This window comes from Pieris napi, chromosome 24 (genome assembly GCF_905475465.1).
Source record: "Pieris napi chromosome 24, ilPieNapi1.2, whole genome shotgun sequence".
Lineage (NCBI taxonomy): Eukaryota > Metazoa > Arthropoda > Insecta > Lepidoptera > Pieridae > Pieris > Pieris napi.
Genome location: NC_062257.1, coordinates 5,637,453 through 5,652,009, shown reverse-complemented (window position 1 = coordinate 5,652,009; position 14,557 = coordinate 5,637,453). Strand labels below are relative to the sequence as shown.

The 14,557-nt window shown below is 36.2% G+C and overlaps 2 protein-coding genes across 6 annotated transcripts in view; one reads left to right on the top strand and one right to left on the bottom strand.

Moving 5' to 3' along the window:
* Positions 1-14,557, bottom strand: part of LOC125061672 (neurobeachin) — a 538,892-nt gene that overhangs the window by 100,290 nt on the left and 424,045 nt on the right. The window lies entirely within an intron of this gene.
* Positions 5,908-7,276, top strand: LOC125061674 (protein mab-21). Its single transcript, XM_047667206.1, has one exon. The coding sequence runs from the start codon at positions 5,973-5,975 to the stop codon at positions 7,068-7,070; it is 1,098 nt and encodes a 365-aa protein (XP_047523162.1). The 5' UTR covers positions 5,908-5,972; the 3' UTR covers positions 7,071-7,276.

Below are 14,557 nucleotides of genomic sequence, written 5' to 3'. Positions count from 1 at the left end.
AACGGTGTCGCACCGAAATGTAAAAGCTTATAAAAGCTTCCAAAGCACAGCGAGTCTGCGCATAGGGCTTTGAATTGTAATTGCGTCGCTATATCAAAGTGTTAAGGGGCAATTTACAATGCTAAAGTATCTCCCCGGCTAGGCGGGGCCTGTCACTCCCTACAGTAGGGGGGAGGGGCCGTGGTGGGGGAAGACAGATGGTCTTGAGGGAGCATATCTCATCCGACACGATAGCGAATTCAATACACCATAAATATACGGTGATCACCGCACGCGTTCTCCGAGAAACATTTCATCTCGTTTTTGCCGAAAGTGTAGATTGAAAATATCAAAAGTTTCGTGTTTGTGTTTGATAGGAATTTAATTTCTACTGAACAGCTTTTGATTGGATTTTTTTAAAGTATTTCGCTCCAATAAATTTTTAAAAAATACACAAATTTATGTGATAGACAAAGCTAAACTACAATGGAAGGGATCGCCCGGCAAAAGAGTGGGGAAAAAGAACGTGGGCTGACTTAGAAATAGCAGGAAAGACTAGCAGACTATTGACAAAGATTGAAGCATCTGGAGGTTCCTTTCACCCAAGAGACCAACACTTAGCTATAAGGAAATACTAACACATTTGAAATGGAAATTCAGGATATCGAAACAAAAAAGGCTGATTATTAATAATTGTCACAACTATATATTAAGTATTATTCGTGAATTCGCTAGTTCAGAGCATTCATTCACAGACGCAGCACTTCATTTAAACGTAATAGTTAATAGTTCTCGCGTACTGAATGTTAATATCGTCATATAAGAAACTCTGCTATCACGGCTTAAAGTATAACTTATTTCAAACTTTAATTCTTTACTACGCGTGTGATTAGTCTTTTGTGTAACATAAATTCATTGTTCTATAACTTTTACTAATAAAACTAAATCTAAACGAACTTTTAACTGTATTTCAAATTCAAATTCAAAAATCATTTAATCATATTGGTAACACTTTGGACACTTATGACTTGTCTGTAAAGAAATACATATACATGCTTCTACTTTTACATTTAGTGCCAGTTCTCAAATCAAGGGCGTAGAACGGAAGAGAAGAACTGGCAATAAACTCTCCGCCACTCTTTTTAATCGCCATGTTTTTTTTTTCTTTTTTTTTTTGTATCTGTTAGTACTTTATCCTTAGTATTGTCTTTGATTGACATATACTTTATCCTTGTGTAGAGGCTGTTTCAGTGCAGAGGAATCAGTCACCCACGTAAACCTGGAATACGTGGCTGCACTGAGATCGCTCCGTGACGTCTGCCGGCATCTGCGGCTTCTGGAAGACTGGCTTAACTATCCAGGACTTTACAGAGACCAAATAGGTGTTTAAGTTCGAAAACTGTGTCCACAGTACTTTAGTTAAAACGACGGTTAAAAGATCTTGTTTATAACTTAACATCTACCGTTTAACAGTAACTGGAAGCACTATAGTAATAATTGTCGCATTTGTTTTGAGTTGAAGATCGTAAATTGGCGGCGTGCGCCCATTTGTTATCGCGAGAGATATTTTAATAGCTTTGTCAACATATGACGCAAATTTTTGAGTAATTATAGAAGATATAAATACTGTTATTCTTTCATTTGTTTTAGGTGTAAATAAGTTTATTAAAGTGGATTAATATAAAATCTAAAGTCGAAGATTATTTATTGATTAACTAACGATTTAAGGATTAAGATATTCATTGTATTCCTCCCTGAGGTCGTAGGTTCGATCACTGTGCACCTCGACTTTCTATGTGCGCATTTAACTCTCGAACGTTGAAGGAAAACATCGCGAGGAAACCGGCTTGCCTTAGAAAACGACGACGTGTGTCAGGTATATTCTGATCACCTGCTTGCCTATTAGATTGACAAATGATCATGAAACAGATACTTAAATCTGAGGCCCAGACCTAATAAGGTTGCCCCACTGATTATTATTATTTGTGGGTATTTGATAAGAAACGTATCTATATATAATCGATTTTTATCTGAACAGATCATTTACAATGTTTTAAAATCTTCTTGCCAAGTATATACCGTACAAACAATTATTTTCAGCCGAACAAATCAAACATACCACCATCGAAGTTGGAAGAAGAATGCTATCTTTAGTTTTTTTGTAAAGAAACTTATATAGTAATTGATAGAATGACTCTTAGACAATTATAATAACAATGTAACAATTATAATTACAATGCAATTATAATTACAGAGAATAACATTACTCAGGAATCATGTTATGCCCATTTGAAATTCATTAATTAAAAAGGTACTGATTATTTTATCACTAATTGACAGTGTTTAATGTTTGTAACACGTTGGGGTTATGTAGGGAGGCTTTATCGGATCACATCCGCCGGAAGTGGGCGGAGATAGCGCGCCGCCATTTTGGATTATCGCGCAAGCGCTAACGACACCCGCGGGGATGGAACCTAGACTATTTAAATATAGAACATTAAAAATTAAAAGTGTTCTTTATATGTAGTGTTTAATTTAGCCACACAATGTGTTCCTATAGGTGTATTATATCCTGGTATTTTAGAATGTATGAAGTACGAGCCATTCCTGGACCACTATGTTTTCAATAGGGATAGCCATATTATATACGCGATTTTCTTGACGACCTTACCTTCAGCGACCTGTACGCATATACATATATCGCAATTGGGTACACATATTCGTACTAAGGACCAGCTTGTACCTGTAATCTTATACAGGAAATACTAAATAAAGGCTATATTTACTTCCGCTGCCTTCTGGCTGGGTACAATTTTCGAAAAGGCAAAGCAATTACAATTTAGTTCTGAATTAATAAAATCCTACTATTAATTTACTAAATAATTACTAGGCTAACATGACTTTCAGATCATTCACCTTTGTCACACGAATACACTTCAACAATCGCGATCTATCGCAAAAGCTCGAAAAGCTCTTGATCGTTTAAGCTTTAAACCTTCAATAAAGAAACTATTTAATATTAATTAGAATTGAGTTCTGAATTAAATTAATTAACTATACTATTTATTAACTAAGTAATTACTAGGCCTTTATTTTACACGAAAACAATTCAGCAATTGCAAAAGAAAAAGATATTTTTTAAAGTTTGAATAAAGAAACTATTTAATATTAATTTGAGTTCTGAATTAAATTAATTAACTATACTATTTATTAACTAAGTAATTACTAGGCATTTAGTTTACACGAAAACAATCAGCAATTGCAAAAGAAAATGATCTTGGTTAAAGTTTGTATAAAGGAACTAATTTTGATCACAGTGCAATTAGAATTTTTCCATCCTAATATAGAATAAATTAAAATACCATGTGTTGCGGGGTACGTTCGTAAATCAAGTGATAGCGGGCCATCCATCAAGACGCGAGCCACCATCAATTGCGACTGAAATAGGCATCCAAGCACTCTGAACGAACTCTACGTAACTCACTTAACTTCTGTTTAAGCAATTAAAAACTCAGTTATACGTATAAAATAATTCAATATATGAAAAAATCCTATGTTTGAGTGTATAAGGATTACATTTTTTTGTTATTATATTTATACTAGGATAGTAACGCCCCTTATAACGCGAAAACTAGAAACACGAATTTAATAAAGTCATTTAGTTTAATTTTATAACAACACAATTGAAGGTGCAAATCTTATAGGTAACTAATTATGTACTTGACCAATCATTTAATTCACACTACAGAAATATAACATGAGAAATCTCTGCGTTATAAGGGGTGGATACCGCTCATAAGGGGGACGCAAATCGCGTTATAGGGCTACCGCGTTATAGGTAGACAAATCATTTTCAATTTCACACTACAGAAATATAACTTGAGAAATCCCTTACCGCGATGTACTTGACAAATCATTTTCAATTTCACACTACAGAAATATAACTTGAGTTATCTCTGCGTTATAAGGGAGACTCAAATCGCGTTATAGGGCTACCGCGTTATATATATACTGTACAAATAACGAGATGTAAAAATACGAGTGACGGCCTTCAAATTCTTTCATTTGTCGCTCATCTTTAGTACTTTTTGCATTTTCCCTTTTTTCTTCCTAAAGTAATTTAAAAGTCTATTAATCTCTAAAAGGTATTTTTGACTTTTGAGAATATACGTTATTATATATATTCCCCAGCACATTTAATAATTACCAACTCTGTTGCCTGGGACTGCATTAGTTTCGATATTTATAGAATAAATATTTCGAGCCTAATATATTCCGGTTTCCTCACGATGTTTGCCGTATAATTAAATGCGAATCATAGCAAACTCCATGATAGGTACACGGCCTTTCGAACATACCTAGCTCCTTAGGGTAAGTCACACGCTTAAGACACTAGACCAATACTGTACCTATTAGAAATTGATAATTCGAATCAGTTATCATTAATATATATTATATCCAGTTTTATAAAAATATTAATCAATTTATATTTAAATAGTTGATAATTATATATATAACATTTATATATGATATTATATATGTGTCTCAGCAAAACGGCTATAATAAAAAATCAGTGGCGCTACAGCTTTTTTAGGAAATGAAATGAAATGAAATGAAATGAAATGAAATGAAATGAAATGAAATGAAATGAAATGAAATAGTTTATTCTTGCAAGTAGGACTATATAAATCACTTTTACAATGTCTTCCTAAACTAGATGAAGTCGACATTTCCTAACTGACTGCCCTGAGAAGAAATGTCGAAACAAACTCGGGGGTCTTAGTCTCTTTTATAGTCCAGATAATACAATGATAAATTAATAAGTTGGTGTAAACAAATGCAGAGTATTTACTGGACTGGTCTTTGGAAGAAAGAACCAGATCGATCTGAGCAAGCCTGCGCCAGCAGACGGCTAGCATGCCCCGAATAGCTCATGCAGCTCAACCATTTTTGAGGGAGCTGCACAACCCGGTACACAACAATACCGCCAGTGGCACCATAAAAATATGTGGGGCAACAACTCACTCAGATCGCCAGCCCAGGCCTCAGATATTTGCATCCGTTTCATGATCATTTGTCAATTTAATAGGCAAGTAGGTGATCCTGTGACACACGCCGTCGACTATGGGTCTAAGGTAAGCCGGTTTCCTCACGATATTTTCTTTCACCGTTCGAGCGAATGTTAAATGCGCACATAGAAAGAAGGCCGCAGCACAGCCGGGGATTGAACCTACGACCTCAGGGATGAGAGTCGTACGCTGAAGCCGCTAGGCCAATACTGCTCGCTATGCAAGTTTTTATTAATTTAGCTGTAAAGAAAGTTGGTTTTTATTTTTCGATTGATTTTTTTGCAAACGTCATTATAATATGACTTACTATATTGTTTTAATGAACAAGGGGCAGCTCACCTCACCGGATGATAAGTGATATCATCGCCCATGGGCACTCAAATGCGTTGCTAAAAGAAAATTGTGTACAATTCTTTACAAAGAGAAAACATCAATGAATGTCACTATCATACAAAACAGTAGTCACAATTGTGGGCTGTGTTGAGTGTTATCGAATCTGTAATTAACCAGTCAGAATATATTAAAGCTATGCCAGTGGAGAATGGACAAAATATTCATATGTTTAATTAGCGATACGATTAAACATTCAGTGTTATGGCACAAATACTAACATCCAATCCGTTTAACCTAACTCATTAATAGACTGACGAAGTGCCGACGGAAAAAAATGTAGTCTCACAGAATCTATAGCACATTGGAGGCGGGGCAAATCGATACTCGACATCACCACGTCCCGCCTCACGCCCTCTCCCTCCCTCCAGTAAAACCTGACCTAAGTGCGAGGGAGAAGGGCGTATGCACCTCTCATTTGCTACGCGTCGTCCCCATGGGCGTACCCCGAGCGACGAGCGACCCGGCTAACCTGCCGTCAGTCAGTGCGCAACGGGCGAGGCGCGTGCGTGCGGCGCGTGATGTGCAGCTAAGATGCTTGTGCCACCGGAGATGATGGCGGCGCAGTCAAAGCTCGTCTACCAAATGAACAAGTACTACAGCGAGCGTGTCGCCAGCCGCAAGGCCCAAATCGCCAAAACCATCCACGAGGTGTGCCGCATCGTTCAGGATGTGCTCAAGGAAGTAGAGCTGCAGGAGCCGCGGTTCATATCTTCGTTAACGGACTACAATGGCCGATTCGACGGCCTCGAAGTGGTCTCACCTCACGAGTTCGAGATCATCATCTACCTCAATCAGATGGGGGTGCTGAACTTCGTGGATGATGGCTCTCTACCTGGATGTGCTGTGCTCAAACTGAGCGACGGTCGCAAGCGATCCATGTCTCTATGGGTTGAGTTCATAACAGCTTCCGGATACCTCTCAGCGCGGAAGATCCGCTCCCGATTCCAGACGCTAGTGGCACAGGCCTGCGACAAGTGTTCCTATCGCGACTGTGTTAAGATGATAGCGGAGACCACAGAGGTTAAGCTCCGGATCCGTGAGCGCTATATCGTGCAAATTACACCAGCCTTCAAGTGCGCCGGATTGTGGCCACGTTCAGCAGCACATTGGCCGCTCCCCACAATCCCCTGGCCACACCCTAACATTGTGGCCGAAGTGAAGACTGAGGGTTTCGATCTCCTATCCAAAGAGTGTCTCACTCTACAAGGCAAAAACTCAGCTATGGAGGGTGACGCGTGGGTGCTGAGCTTCTTCGAGGCGGAGAACCGGCTCCTACAGGGCGGATGCCGTCGCAAATGTCTCAGCATATTGAAGACCATACGCGACCGGCACCTGGAGCTGCCAGGGAACCCCGTCACGTGTTACCACATGAAGACATTGCTGTTATACGAGTGTGAGAAGCATCCGCGCGAGCATGAGTGGGATGAAGCGGCTCTGGCGGATCGGATTAACGGGATCTTTCTGCAGCTGATCTCTTCGCTGCAATGCCGCCGCTGTCCACATTACTTCTTGCCCCATGTCGATCTGTTCAAGGGGAAATCGCCGACCGCTATGGAGAACGCTGCCAAGCAGGTGTGGCGCCTTACAAGGGAGATGCTGACAAATTCGCGAGCTTTTGAAAAGCTGTGAACTGTGCTCTGTGATGTGATGTGACAAAGTGACGCGGCTGATGATCTGTGAGTAGCATTAATGTAGGTGTTTTCGAATATTATTTGTGATATAATGTAAATAGCATACTTGTTGTACAATTTTAGTTTATAAAAAATCGTGTATTTATTTGACTGAAATCTTTAGTAGTTATATCGGATATTATTATAATAAATATTTGAAAAATTTATAATCATTTTATTTAGACCTATGTAATAAATGTACCGTATACTGGGAATGGAAATCCTAAAATTGAATTAAATTCAAAAAGTCGACAATCTAGCAATGTTAAAAATAAGTTTGTATGAATATTTTAACAGAAAAGCGAAGTATATCTTCATATAGTAAAAAGAGAAGACAATTCCAAAAGACTTTTTTTATTAATAATAAACTATTTCCTTCTGTAACTTCACCAACTTTTATTAGCACGTTTTGTGGCAGATTGTCCTAACACACTTGACACTAGTTTAGCACAAATAAACAGTTTAACAATGCTAGTAATATATAGTAGATAATGATTTCAATTAATAAATTCCAATTCACATATAATTATCAAATCAATGTATACCAAATATTGAAATAACTTTAAAAAGAGTAAGAATGGAGTTTCTTGCCTTGTTTGGAAGAGTTAACTAGAGTAATTTTTTTAAATATTTTTACATGTAATTTTGACTATCAAAAGTGTCTTTTTAATAGGCCTAATTGTAAGAAATGGTTTGCCTTTGACAAGTAGTTTTACAAAAATGTATAAATCCAACATAATATAAAAATGTCCTCTGGCATTGAGAGTGTCCATGGGCGGCGGTATCACTTAACATCAGGTGGTGAGCCTCCTGCCTGTTTGCCCCTGTTCTATAAAAAAAAATACTTTTTGGTTTTAGTTACAAACAGTTGAAGCTATAGAAATTGGTTATTGTTTTTAAATAGTCTTAGCTGTCTATATATACACAGTTATATACACTGTTATGTAAAAAGTAGAATAACTATATAGTAAATCATATAATTACAAAAAAAGAAAGCTTCTGCTAAGCAACACATTAAATTTTATTAAATGGCGTCTATCAAAAATCATGCAGAAGAAAGATTTTTGCATCTGTTTCAATTCATTATAAAAGTCATCATCTAGAGACAAAAATTCGCGGGAAATCATAGTTTTTTTTAACATATAAATTGTCAAATGAGGCAGTACTTATATTTAAGAACTAAACAACAACGGCAGGAGGCTGTCAAATGCGTCACCAGCGTTAAAAGACGCACTCCGGTCTTTAATCTATGACTTCAACGTCAAAATTCAATACGTTCTTAAAGACATACTTAGCATTAAATCTCGATTCTGAGTCTTACCCTAACTTCTCTGGAGCTACCTATACTATCAGCTGACAGTTTATGGAACAGTATAGAACCAGCTGGTTGTACACGGGTAACACTGAAAATGTTTAGAAAACGAAAAACAATCGCAGCCTTATCATAGCTGTGTTGTTGAGTAAGCCCACAACGAAAGTCATAAAAAATCATTGGCCGAATTAAATCATTTTCACGTGTAACAAGAGTTTTTGCCGCCAATTCACAAAAACAAATGACAAATGAATGCAATGTTACATTAGGTTACCAAAGAGTTCTAAGATTGAAATTCCAAAAAGTTTTCATTAGCAATGTTTCTAACTGGCCAGTTCTAACATTTTCAGTGTTACCCGCGTGTTGAGGAGGCAAGGTCAAATGCCTTTACATCTTTAAAAATTATGTGTGAGGGAATCAACATCAACACTGCTCAAAGCCGTACCGTTTACCACCTCATTATAAGTCATTAGGCCTAAATATTATGCCTAACACATCAAAAATGCCTGGTACTTAAACTTTTATCTTGCTAAGTTTTTTTAAAGGAATTTTTATTAAATTGGCGATAGTATAAAAAATTAATTATAAAATGAATTTTGAAATGTGTACATAATATTTTAGCAAGTACACAGCACAAAGAGGATGCTTTAAATACTACAAAGAATGTGAATGGTCTTCTTACTAAAAGGAGGTAAAATATTGAAAACCTAACGTGAAACAAACAAATTATTATACTTATCGAATCTATAATTGAATTTAAAAATTTAGAATCGTTTCGTTAACTTATATTTAATCTGCATATTAAACTTATTATATCAAAAATGCATGTAGGTACAATACTTATAAAATAATTCAGTGCACACCTTTTTAGGTCTGTGCCTCAGATTTCTGAATCAGTTGCATGATCATTTGTCAATCTAATAGGCAAGTAGGTGATCAGCCTCCTGTGACACACGCCGTCGACTTTTTTGGGTCTAAGGCAAGCCGGTTTCCTCACGATGTTTTCCTTTCAAGCAAATGTTAAATGCGCACATAGAAAGGTCCATTGGTGCATAGCCGGGCATCGAATCTACGACCTCAGGGATGAGAGTCACATGCTGAAGCCACTAGGCCAACGCTGCTCTAGGAATAAACGCGATATTTCAATAAATAGGGTTTTTTAGCGTTACTTTTGTATTAAGTATTTATTTATCTTTAAATAACGTATACTATGACGCCGAGGATAATGTTATAAATACGATTATTGTACAATATCTTTAAAAATATAATAAATAAACCAAATACAGGTTCCGTCGCTGCGCCTACGCACGTTTTTGTACCTAATTTATCGGCTATTTCGCTCAAAACGAGAGAACACTGCGCCCGAGTACATTAAATGTCCCCTTAATGTTGTATGTAGGCGAAATACAATTTATTTACGGATACTGAGAATGGAAATGGCACTTAGTAATTTCAAATATACTACTATGTCATATTGAAATTAAACAAAATATTTTTTTTTATACATATACATGGAATATTACGATCTAGCCTAACTTAAGATTAATAAGTAATTTAAGTCTAACCTGATTTATTAAAAAGGATATTTAACATACGAAAGTGTCCAATAACACTACAGTCTCTATTAAAGGGAAGACACTTTGTTCTTGTGTTCTATTTTTTCACTCACTGTTTAGCATTTAATACTAACGTGCACTAACACTAATTCACTAGTTCAAACGGTTTTGTCCTTTTCAATCTTCTCACTAGGCCCGTAGTGTCAAGGAGTTAAATAGCCAAACATAATAATATAGCGTGGATGTCGTTGATCCCTTGGAAGATGGGACGGACTTTGGTATGGGGTGCTACTTGGAAATGTTTGCCCCGGACAATCGAAAAGCTGGGACGGCTGCAGAACAGGCGGTAAAAAGAGACTCTTGGGCCGTGGGGTTTTTTGTTTTTTTTTTAATAAGTACCTATGCAAACTTTTTAGATTAAATTATATAAATATGGAGAGACTGGCCCTTAGTCTTAAAAAAAAGCAATATTTAAAAATAGAACTGTAGTAAAACAAATAATTATAGCCGGGAAAAGAAAACTTACTCGTAGTATCAGATTTGCGTGTTTTTAAAATTGATTCTTATTGATTTTTTATTCTTTTGACAATTGAATTATTGTTACCAGCAGAATTGTTGGGTTAACGAACCAATCTAGACGTTTCAATTTAAATCTGTGTAGAAAGTTTGCATACTTGGTTAAAATATTTATTTCAAAGTATTGACTTTGATGCAGTTTATGAGTCCGTCAGTGTATATTATATAGTGAAATGATCCATATGTTGGTATGTACTTAAAAGGTAAATAAAATCATAATAAGGCGAAACGAAATCGCGGTTTTAATTAATAAAAAAACATGCAGTGGCTAAACCCTTTTTAGATCTAGACTTCAGATTTTTTGTATCTGTTTCATGATCATTTGTCAATCTAAAAGGCAAGTAGGTGATCAGCCTCCTGTGCCTGACACACGCCGTCGACTTTTTGGGTCTAAGACATGTCGGTTTCCTCACGATGTTTTGTTACCGCTCGAGCATATGTTTAATGCGCACATAGTAAGTTCATTGGTGCACAGCCGGGGATCGAACCTACAACCTCAGGGATGAGACGTGCGACTCTCATCCCTGAGGTCTGAAGCCCATTGGCCAACATTGCAAGCAAAAATTAATAAATAGAAAATTAAAACAAATTTTAAAAGTTTGGTCCCAGTGGCAGTGTACCTTTAAAAGGTACCAATATATACAAGTTGGTATGTACTTAAAAGGTAGACTGAATAATCATATAGGCGAAACGAAATCGCGGTTGTAATGAAATAAAAAAATAAAATATGTTTATTATGGAATTTAAGATAGAGGTATCACTTATTCCACGTCACAAAATTTGTATTGGTAGACATCATCCATCGGCAAAGAAAACAGAGGATGTAGGCCGGGAGAAAAAGCCGGCGTAAAAAACTCCCTACTCTTTTAAAATAGCAAATCATCAAACGACACTTATTTTAAAACAAATATCGCAAATTAATTAGAAGTAGCCTGTCTAGCACTAGTCCCAGGCCCTTTTATCAACTAGATAATCGTTGACTATATAGTAAGCCTTTTTACACAGCTTTTCTTTAATTTATTAAAAGGCAGAGATAAAAGAGCCTCTGGGATTTTATTAAAGAAATATCCCTTTTCTCAAAATATTAAAAATACATGCAGTGGCTACTACCTTTTGAGATCTAAACCTCAGATTTATGTATCTGTTTCATGATTATTTGTCAATCTAATAGGCAAGTAACGATCAGCCTTATGTGCTTATATAAAAGGAAAATACATAAAATTATTAATTTACTCTTCGGAAGCTGAATATTATTGAACATGTGAACATTACATGAACAGCCAGGAGTCTAGAAGTGCGCGTAAACTATAATATTTACGAGCTTCTCACGGCCTGCGCATGCGCATAACTTAGGCGTGATCCAACTAAAGGTGTGTACTAACTGTTTTATACAAATACTGCAGCAACAAAAACTTTGGATTTTGTTATATCTATTTAAGAAGTATCGCGAATGCACTGACAGCTTTTTAAGAATTTAATTAGAAAATGTGCCCAACTCGCGAGTGCGTTGCCGGCTTTTTAAGAATTGAATTAGGCAATGTGCCCCACTCGCGAGTGCGTTGCCGGCTTTTTAGGAATTGAATTGAGCAATGTCTCCCACTGGCGAGTGTGTTGACAGGTTTTTAAGAATTTAATTAGGCAATGTGCCCCACTCGCGAGTGCGTTGCCGGCTTCTTAAGAATTTAAATAGGCAATGTGCCCTACTCGCGAGTGCGTTGCCAGCTTTTTAAGAATTGAATTAGGCAATGTGCCGCACTCGCGAGTGCGTTGCCAGCTTTTTAAGAATTGAATTAGGCAATGTGCCGCACTCGCGATTGCGTTGCCGGCTTTTTAAGAATTGAATTAGGCAATGTGCCCCACTCGCGAGTGCTGTCAGCGTTAAAGGGACCAAACTTTTTTAATTTGCTTTAAATTTTGACTATTATTATTATGTATGTAAAGAATATTGTAAATATAGTATATTTGTGTGTTGGAAACAAATATTTTAATCATTCACTAAAGGATTTAACATAAAGTGTTCAATAACACTACTTAGTGTAAGGGGAAAACACTATTCTTGTGTTGAAAAGCACATATGAATCTTAAAATCGATTTTACATTTTATGATACAGTGCAGTAAATTTTATCAATAAGCACTGAATAACGACCGTTATAGCGGCGTTAACTGCGATCGGCCGTTAAACTTAACTAACAAGATTAGATAATCTAACCAATTGGTTCTAAAACATTTTATTTTGTTAAAACATCTGTTCTTGGCTTCACAAGTGTTTTAAACTTCAAAATATAGCGTTTGATTGTCAAAAATGTATTGATTTTGAGATTTTCATTCAAGTTTTCTTGAATCAATGATACAAATTTGTTGGAGTTTATAACGAGAGCAGTGTTGGCCTAGTGGCTTCAGTATGACTCATCTGTCAACCCTGAGGCCGTAGGTTTGATCCCCGGCTGTTCACCAATTGACTTTCTATGTGCGTTTAACATTCGCACGAACGGTGAAGGAAAACATCGTGAGGAAAACGGCTTAGAATACCGAAAAAGTCGACGGCGCGTGTCACAGGAGCCTGATCATCTAGTCGCATATTATTTTGATTGACAAATGATCATGGATCATGTATATAAATCTGCGGCCATAGGTCAGAATATGATAAAAGCAAATTTATTACTTTTCAAGCAATTAAATTATAAAGAAATCTTGAAGGCACTATTGAAATATGAAATACTCGATATATGAATGAATGTACTTATCATTGTGTGATCACAGAAATATACCCAGACCTAAGAAAGAGCCACTCGTAATCAAATTAATTGATGTTAGTATTTATAACGACGACTCATTGGTCTAGTGGTTAGTACCCCTGACTGCGAAACCATGGGTCCCGGGTTCGATCCCCGGCTGAGACGAACATCGATGTGATGATCATTTGGTGTTGTGCTTAGGTCTTGGGTGTTTAAATATGTATTTATATGTCTATCTATCTATAATATGTATGTATATCCGTTGCCTAGTACCCATAACACAAGCTTCACCAGCTTAGCATGGGACTAGGTCAATTGGTGTGAATTGGCTTTAAAAAAAACTAATAATTTAAATTATTTTTTTAATAATTTTTTATTATTTTATGTTAAGTTTGGTAATATTATAATATTTAGTGTAACTTGTAATTTTATTTTTGTTGATTTGGTTATACACTTCTTGCACTTTACTCTTAATATATATTTTTAATTACTAGGGTAGCCTGAAAGATATCGCTAATTAGTTAGTAGTATCGTTGCGCCCTTAATAATTTATATTATATGTTTATCTTTTAATGTAACAAAGGCTACTACTTATTGTATGTATTAACCGTTTTATACAAATCAGCAGCAAAAAAATTAGTGGATTTTATTATCTATTTAAGAAGGCGAGTGCGTTGCCGGCTTTAAAAAAATTGAATTAGGTAATGTATACCGCTCGCGAGTGCGTTGATAGCTTTTCAAGAATTGAACTAGGCAATGTGTCCCACTGGTGAGTGCGTTGACAGCAGATTTCGTTTTTATTAAATAAATCAACAAAATCTACTCATATCATTGTTATCGATAACAATAATTATTAATTTAATGGTATTAATGGTAAAACAAATTCTAGTTAGTCCAAAGTTCAGTCAAAAATGGCCATGACAACACTGTAACACTAGTTCGTCTAGACATTCTAATATATACAAGTATTTGCAAAACAATGAGCTGTCGACAGAATCTAGACGGCAAACATCAATCAAGGCATCAAACAAATATCATTCAACAGATTTCAGCTGGGAAGAGTTGTGAAGGTTGTGCTCGTACGGCGAAGGAGAACATCGTGAAGATAGGAAGAGATCTGATCACCTACTTGCTTATAAAGAAGAAAAATCTTCTTTCAAACCTACAAAGGTTGTACTTACAATATTCTTAACCTATAGGTACATAGAACAATCAAAAGATATAGTTATCTATACTAATATTATAAAGAGGAAAGATTTGATTTTT